Source organism: Oncorhynchus keta, chromosome 37 (assembly GCF_023373465.1).
Source record: "Oncorhynchus keta strain PuntledgeMale-10-30-2019 chromosome 37, Oket_V2, whole genome shotgun sequence".
Classification (NCBI taxonomy): Eukaryota; Metazoa; Chordata; class Actinopteri; order Salmoniformes; family Salmonidae; genus Oncorhynchus; species Oncorhynchus keta.
The window spans coordinates 380,388-389,270 of record NC_068457.1 but is presented as its reverse complement, the minus strand read 5'-3'; the positions used below and the strand labels follow the sequence as shown (position 1 = coordinate 389,270).

General features: G+C 46.4%; 1 protein-coding gene across 1 annotated transcript; it reads left to right on the top strand.

The window, feature by feature from the left end:
• The first annotated feature begins 6,921 nt into the window (after positions 1 to 6,921).
• On the top strand, positions 6,922 to 8,543 carry LOC118370312 (odorant receptor 131-2-like). The gene has a single exon (XM_035755268.2). It carries the CDS (start codon positions 6,939 to 6,941, stop codon positions 7,908 to 7,910), a length of 972 nt encoding a protein of 323 aa, XP_035611161.1. The 5' UTR covers positions 6,922 to 6,938; the 3' UTR covers positions 7,911 to 8,543.
• The last annotated feature ends 340 nt before the right edge of the window (positions 8,544 to 8,883 follow it).

The window sequence follows — 8,883 nt, the reverse complement described above, 5'->3', positions numbered from 1 at the left end:
TATATGTACAGTACTTTCATTACAAATGTCAAGTGTAACTATATATTTGCTAGCCTGGGTGCCAGTGTGTTCCAGTGTGTTTCTCATGCCAAACATTGTTTAGCTTGACAATGACAATGGAGTAGGCAAAAGCACAAACAGATCTGGGATCAGGCTATATATTTGCAGTTAAACCGACTAAACCTGTAGACAGAGCAGTAATTCTGTTGTTTAATGCCAAAATACCGAGGGTTAAAGGGTAAATTCACTAATCTATTAGTGAGGACTAAAGGAATAGTCCACTGAAATGTCAAATTGTGTTATGACATTCCTGATCATTAGGGAGGATAAAATACATTAGAAGGATATTTTGCATGAGCAAATGGCAGTGAGTAGTGTGCAAATTAACCATAATATTTCAAATAGATGGGAAGGTTAATTATCCTATGTGGGTTTCAAATACTTCACCTCTGGACTGGACGCATGCATCAGCTGCCTCATGCATCATGCAGGGTGAAATAATATTCCCCTTATAATGCACATCTTTGCAGAAAAGTTTCAAATTTAATTGCAATGAGTTTTAGTTTTATTTATTTTTCAGATCTGTGCTCTTTCGTGCTACAAAAACGATGCACATTATCTTCAACCTGACAATTGTCAACTGAATTGCAAAACTTGATTATTTATTCTTGTGAATTAGCAGCACTACATAGAGTTACACTTTATAATAGCATGAACTATTTATAGCATAAACTAAATAGTGTTCATGCTACTACACATTATTATTTAATTATTTGTAAACATTATAACATCATAACATTTATAATAATTTAGTATGCGTTCATAAGAATTTGTGAACACGAATTAGCATTTATAATGGCCAATAATGTACTATTACTTGGGGATTTCTTGGATGGATGTTCGACCAGTAGTGCCTTTAGTTTTGATTCTTTAATTAACAATTTCACATCATGGCCTACCTTAAACCTCTACAGGATCGGTGGGTCCGCCGCGGGACGGTTGAGCTAATGCAGGCTAATGTGGTTAGCATGAGGTTGTAAGTAACAAGAACAATTTCCCAGGACATACAGTAGATATATCTGATATTGGCAGAAAGCTTAAATTCTTGTTAATCTAAATGCACTGTTCAATTTACAGTAGCTATTACAGTGAAAGAATACCATGCAATTGTTTGAGGAGAGTGCACAGTTACGATCTTGAAAATGTATTAATAAACCAATTAGGCACGTTTGGGCAGTCTTGATACAACATTTTGAGCAGAAATGCAATAGTTCATTGGATCAGTCTAAAACTTTGCACTACAATCTAGTGGACAAAATCTAAATTGTAACTGGGCTAGCATAATACATTATGGCCTTTCTCAGGCATTTCAAAGATGATGGTGCAAAAAGCAAAGCTGTCGGCCAGCCAGGAGCCGCCAGAGCCGTCGGCCAGCCAGGACCCGCCAGAGCCGTCGGCCAGCCAGAAGCCACCAGAGCCGTCGGCCAGCCAGGAGTCGCAAGAGCTGTCGGCCAGCCAGGAGCCGCCAGAGCCGTCGGCCAGCCAGGAGCCGCCAGAGCCACCAGCCAGGATCTGCCAGAGCCGTCAGCCAGCCAGGAGCTGCCAGAGCCGTCAGCCAGTCCGGAGCTGCTCCTCAGTCCAGAGGCGCTCCTCAGCCCAGTGGGGCCTTTAATTAGGGTCTTAGACCCAAGATCGGAGGGGAGGGTCGCCACTCTAAAGAGGCCCTTGAAGAGGGAAATTGAGGGAAACTGAACGACTTGATTAGTGTAGTGTTAGCTAGCTACATAGTTTTCTTTGCTGTCTTCGTATCCAAGATAATTGTGTAGTTTAGAGTGTGTAGTCTTAGAGTGATTATCTTAATTTACCGAGGTTAGCTAGCCAGCTATTTGTCGTCCTTAATGTAGGAGACACTGCTAGCTAGCTAACAGCTAACAGCTAACAGCTAGCCAGCTATTTGTCGTCCTTAACGTAGGAGACACTGCTAGCTAGCTAACAGCTAACAGCTAGCCAACGTCTACCGAATATAACTTCTGCACTCAACAACCCGGTCGCATTCCGCTTCGCTCCACAGGTAGTATCACATTTTCATTTCATTACAGCACAACGGTTTGATTTGCTTGATCGTAGCTAGCTACATAGCTAGCTACATAGCAGTCTTTGTATCAAAGATAATTGTTTAGTCTAGAGCGATTTTCTAGGTTAGCTAGCCAGCTATTGTCGTTCTTTAACGCAACGTAACGTAATCAACACTGCTAGCTAGCGAGCTAGCCCCCCGAATAGCTGCACTGTAGAAACTATTACACTCAACGGAACGACTTGATTAGTGTAGTGTCAACAACTAGCCACTGCCAGCTAGCCTACTTCAGCAGTACTGTATCATTTGAATCATTTTAGTCAATAAGATTCTTGCTACGTAAGCTTAACTTTCTGAACATTCGAGACGTGTAGTCCACTTGTCATTCCAATCTCCTTGCATTAGCGTAGCCTCTTCTGCAGCCTGTCAACTATGTGTCTGTCTATCCCTGTTCTCTCCTCTCTGCACAGACCATACAAACGCTCCACACCGCGTGGCCGCGGCCACCCTAATCTGGTGGTCCCAGCGCGCACGACCCACGTGGAGTTCCAGGTCTCCGGTAGCCTCTGGAACTGCCGATCTGCGGCCAACAAGGCAGAGTTCATCTCAGTCTATGCCTCCCTCCAGTCCCTCGACTTCTTGGCACTGACGGAAACATGGATCACCACAGATAACACGGCTACTCCTACTGCTCTCTCCTCGTCCGCCCACGTGTTCTCGCACACCCGAGAGCTTCTGGTCAGCGGGGTGGTGGCACCGGGATCCTCATCTCTCCCAAGTGGTCATTCTCTCTTTCTCCCCTTACCCATCTGTCTATCGCCTCCTTTGAATTCCATGCTGTCACAGTTACCAGCCCTTTCAAGCTTAACATCCTTATCATTTATCGCCCTCCAGGTTCCCTCGGAGAGTTCATCAATGAGCTTGATGCCTTGATAAGCTCCTTTCCTGAGGACGGCTCACCTCTCACAGTTCTGGGCGACTTTAACCTCCCCACGTCTACCTTTGACTCATTCCTCTCTGCCTCCTTCTTTCCACTCCTCTCCTCTTTTGACCTCACCCTCTCACCTTCCCCCCTACTCACAAGGCAGGCAATACGCTTGACCTCATCTTTACTAGATGCTGTTCTTCCACTAACCTCATTGCAACTCCCTCCAAGTCTCCGACCACTACCTTGTATCCTTTTCCCTCTCGCTCTCATCCAACACTTCCCACACTGCCCCTACTCGGATGGTATCGCGCCGTCCCAACCTTCGCTCTCTCTCCCCCCCGCTACTCTCTCCTCTTCCATCCTATCATCTCTTCCCTCTGCTCAAACCTTCTCCAACCTATCTCCTGATTCTGCCTCCTCAACCCTCCTCTCCTCCCTTTCTGCATCCTTTGACTCTCTATGTCCCCTATCCTCCAGGCCGGCTCGGTCCTCCCCTCCCGCTCCGTGGCTCGACGACTCATTGCGAGCTCACAGAACAGGACTCCGGGCAGCCGAGCGGAAATGGAGGAAAACTCGCCTCCCTGCGGACCTGGCATCCTTTCACTCCCTCCTCTCTACATTTTCCTCCTCTGTCTCTGCTGCTAAAGCCACTTTCTACCACTCTAAATTCCAAGCATCTGCCTCTAACCCTAGGAAGCTCTTTGCCACCTTCTCCTCCCTCCTGAATCCTTCTCCCCCTCCCCCCTCCTCCCTCTCTGCAGATGACTTCGTCAACCATTTTGAAAAGAAGGTCGACGACATCCGATCCTCGTTTGCTAAGTCAAACGACACCGCTGGTTCTGCTCACACTGCCCTACCCTGTGCTCTGACCTCTTTCTCCCCTCTCTCTCCAGATGAAATCTTGCGTCTTGTGACGGCCGGCCACCCAACAACCTGCCCGCTTGACCCTATCCCCTCCTCTCTTCTCCAGACCATTTCCGGAGACCTTCTCCCTTACCTCACCTCGCTCATCAACTCATCCCTGACCGCTGGCTACGTCCCTTCCGTCTTCAAGAGAGCGAGAGTTGCACCCCTTCTGAAAAAACCTACACTCGATCCCTCCGATGTCAACAACTACAGACCAGTATCCCTTCTCTCTTTTCTCTCCAAAACTCTTGAGCGTGCCGTCCTTGGCCAGCTCTACCGCTATCTCTCTCAGAATGACCTTCTTGATCCAAACCAGTCAGGTTTCAAGACTAGTCATTCAACTGAGACTGCTCTTCTCTGCATCACGGAGGCGCTCCACACTGCTAAAGCTAACTCTCTCTCCTCTGCTCTCATCCTTCTAGACCTATCGGCTGCCTTCGATACTGTGAACCATCAGATCCTCCTCTCCACCCTCTCCGAGTTGGGCATCTCCGGCGCGGCCCACGCTTGGTTGCGTCCTACCTGACAGGTCGCTCCTACCAGGTGGCGTGGCGAGAATCTGTCTCCTCACCACGCGCTCTCACCACTGGTGTCCCCAGGGCTCTGTTCTAGGCCCTCTCCTATTCTCGCTATACACCAAGTCACTTGGCTCTGTCATAACCTCACATGGTCTCTCCTATCATTGCTATGCAGACGACACACAATTAATCTTCTCCTTTCCCCCTTCTGATGACCAGGTGGCGAATCGCATCTCTGCATGTCTGGCAGACATATCAGTGTGGATGACGGATCACCACCTCAAGCTGAACCTCGGCAAGACGGAGCTCCTCTTCCTCCCGGGGAAGGACTGCCCGTTCCATGATCTCGCCATCACGGTTGACAACTCCATTGTGTCCTCCTCCCAGAGCGCTAAGAACCTTGGCGTGATCCTGGACAACACCCTGTCGTTCTCAACTAACATCAAGGCGGTGGCCCGTTCCTGTAGGTTCATGCTCTACAACATCCGCAGAGTACGACCCTGCCTCACACAGGAAGCGGCGCAGGTCCTAATCCAGGCACTTGTCATCTCCCGTCTGGATTACTGCAACTTGCTGTTGGCTGGGCTCCCTGCCTGTGCCATTAAACCCCTACAACTCATCCAGAACGCCGCAGCCCGTCTGGTGTTCAACCTTCCCAAGTTCTCTCACGTCACCCCGCTCTTCCGCTCTCTCCACTGGCTTCCAGTTGAAGCTCGCATCCGCTACAAGACCATCGTGCTTGCCTACGGAGCTGTGAGGGGAACGGCACCTCAGTACCTCCAGGCTCTGATCAGGCCCTACACCCAAACAAGGGCACTGCGTTCATCCACCTCTGGCCTGCTCGCCTCCCTACCACTGAGGAAGTACAGTTCCCGCTCAGCCCAGTCAAAACTGTTCGCTGCTCTGGCCCCCCAATGGTGGAACAAACTCCCTCACGACGCCAGGACAGCGGAGTCAATCACCACCTTCCGGAGACACCTGAAACCCCACCTCTTTAAGGAATACCTAGGATAGGATAAGTAATCCTTCTCACCCCCCCCTAAAAAGATTTAGATGCACTATTGTAAAGTGGCTGTTCCACTGGGTGTCATAAGGTGTATGCACCAATTTGTAAGTCGCTCTGGATAAGAGCGTCTGCTAAATGACTTAAATGTAATGTAAATGACTATGGTGGAGTGGGGTCCACGTGCCGCGCCAGAGCCGCCACCGCCACCGCGGCCAGATGCCAACCCAGACCCTCCCCTATAGGTATAGGTTTTGCGGCCGGAGTCCGCACCTTAGGGGGGGGGGGGGTACTGTCACACTCTGACCATTATTTGTGTTGTTTGTTTCTGTGTTTTGTTTGGTCAGGGTGTGATATGAGTGGGCATTCTATGTTGCTTGTCTAGTTAGTCTGTTTCTATGTGTTTTGCCTAATATGGTTCTCATGGCAGGTGTTTGTCGTTGTCTCTGATTGGGAACCATATTTAGGTAGCATTTTTTTATTGTGGTTTGTGGGTTATTGTCTATGCTATGTTGGATGTTAGCACAGTGTTCATTAGCAGTCACGTTCGTTTGTTGTTTTGTTAGTTTGTTCAGTGTACTTCGTGTTTTTTCGTCATCCATTAAACTATGCATTCACACCACGCTGCACTTTGGTCTCCTCACTACGACGATTGTGACAAGAAGCTTGATACACGGTGGATATCCATGGTCTCCTGACACTTATTAATGCATGACCTCTTACATCACAACATCCTTATAAATAACAACAAAACCCCAAGTCCTTTATAAGACAGACATGAATCTGGGATGTTTGGTCAAATGTAAGTTACACCGAAGGTAAGTGAACACAATATTTTACATGCTGATGCTTTGATGTTTCATTGCAATGCCAGTGAATGTTTGCTTTAGTAGAGCAATACGTTCTGAATAGTACTACGTTAGGGCAGTACTTTCTCACTATAGGGATTTGTCAGTTCAGCTCAGTTTTTAATTATCATGATGTAATGGTTGACACATTATTTACTATGTATTTGCTATATATCGTTTTTACAAAATTAATGCAATTTAAGAACATTAAAAGGTGAGTATGTGGATTAGCATAACATTGTACAGATTTGTTGTTTGTTGTAGAATAGCTACTTTTACTTAACATGGCATAGTTGGTGTGGCAATTATTTCCAGATCTGATGCTTATCTAACATTTTCAAGAATCAAGAAGACACTGAATCAGTTTAAGACAGTTTACAGAATCTTCCTAGTTTTATTGCTTTTTTGGCTAGCTGTGGCCTCACATTTAACAAAGGACTGCTAAAAATCAAGGCTTTTTATTGTGTAATTTAAGGGAAAGATACTAATATATATATATTTTTAAATGTTACTTTTACCAGATGAGAACAGTTACACTTGTTTACAATGATAACCAAAAATGTTGGCTTACTGTAGACAAAATTGTTTTGACTGCAATTTGTTTGAAATGTGCTCCAATTTCTCCATTAAGAAAATGAACTCTACAGCCAGCCTGTTGGACATGAACTTCACATCCCAGATGTCAGTTGGAGGTGGTGGCTATCCTAAAGACAGCTTTAGCACCGCCTTGACCAAGAACATTGTGGCCATGCTGGTGTGGCTGGCCCTAAGTTTTATCAACGTAAGTATGGTCCACACCTTCCTCAAGCATAACTTTTTCTATGAGGACCCGCGCTACATCATGTTCATCTATATGGTCATAAATGACGCCCTGCAGCTCACCCTGGTAACGGCACTGTACGTAGTCAGCTACATTTTCCTCAAGATAAATGCTTCCGTGTGCTGCCTGCTGGTGATGACTGCCGTTTTGACCACACGCTCCACCCCTCTCATATTAGCCGGTATGGCCGTGGAGCGCTACCTGTCTATCTGTTTCCCCTTACACTACGGGCACACATGCACGGTGTCACGCACCATTGCCCTCATCGTGGTCATCCTGTTCTTAACGGTGGCCGTGCCTCTCACTGACCTCCTGGTCACACTCATCAAAGAGCCCCTGGGCTTCTTTCACACCTCCATCTTCTGCGATCACTCCCTCATCTTCCGGGACCGCTCCATCTACTACAAGAACGCTGTGTTTGACAGCATCTATTTTTCCTTTGTGACGCTCACGCTGCTTTACACTTATTGTAAGATCATGCTAACGGCACATGCTGCCTCCACGGACCTGGTGTCCATAAAGAGGGCAAGGAATACAGTGCTACTCCACGGGGTGCAGCTGCTGCTGTGCATGCTGGCTTTTGTAGTCCCCTCTCTGCAAGCAGCCCTCATCGCTCTCTTCCCACAGTTTGTCCTGGAGATCCGTTACATCTTTTTCCTGCTGGTCTACATCATCCCACGATTCCTCAGCCCCATGATCTACGGTTTCAGGGACGAGAAGTTCCGCAAATACTGGGCAAGGTACCTGACGTGTCGTAGGAACAATATATCTAGATTGTGGCCAGCTATGAAAGTGAATCTCGAGTTCAGGTGATAGGAACATTTTGCTTGAATTCTGGGAAAAAATATAGAATATGAAGTATTGCATGTAGTGATGGGTGAAAAATGTGGGCGTTCTTGTCAGTGACATACGGTTGTAGTCGGAAGTTTACATACACTTAGGTTGGAGTCATTAAAACACGTTTTTCAACCACTCCACACATTTCTTGTTAACAAACTATAGTTTTGGCAAGTTGGTTAGGACATCTACTTTGTGCATGACACAAGTAATTTTTCAAACAATTGTTTACAGAGAGATTATGTAACTTATAATTCACTGTATCAGAATTCCAGTGGGTCAGAAGTTTACATACACTAAGTTGACTGTGCCTTTAAACAGCTTGGAAAATTCCAGAAAATTATATCATTACTTTAGAAGCTTCTGATAGGCGAATTGATATCATGTGAGTCAATTGGAGGTGTACCTGTGGATGTATTTCAAGGTCTACCTTCAAACTCATTGCCTCTTTGCTTGACATCATGGGAAAATCAGCCAAGACCTGAGAAAAAAATTGTAGACCTCCACAAGTCTGGTTCATCCTTGGGAGCAATTTCCAAACACCTGAAGGTACCACGTTCATCTGTACAAACAATAGTACGCAAGTATAAACACCATGGAACCACGCAGTCCTCATACTGCTCAGGAAGGAGTCGCGTTCTGTCTCCTAGAGCAAAGGACATTGTGAAGATCTTGCGAAGATGCTGTAGGAAACAGGTACAAAAGTATCTATAGCTATATCTATCCAGCTATCTATAGCTATATCTATCCAGTAAACCGAGTCCTATATCGACATAACCTGAAAGGCCGCTCAGCAAGGAAGCTCCAAAACCGCCATGAAAAAAATACAGACTATGGTTTACAAATGCACATGGGGGACAAAGATCACACTTTTTGGAGAAATGTACCCTGGTCTGATGAAACAAAAATGGAACTGTTTGGCCATAATGACCATCGTTATGTTTGGAAG

Bases quoted from the DNA above. Each gene is read 5' to 3' on its own strand.
- LOC118370312 (XM_035755268.2), top strand. From the start codon at position 6,939: ATGAACTTCACATCCCAGATGTCAGTTGGAGGTGGTGGCTATCCTAAA.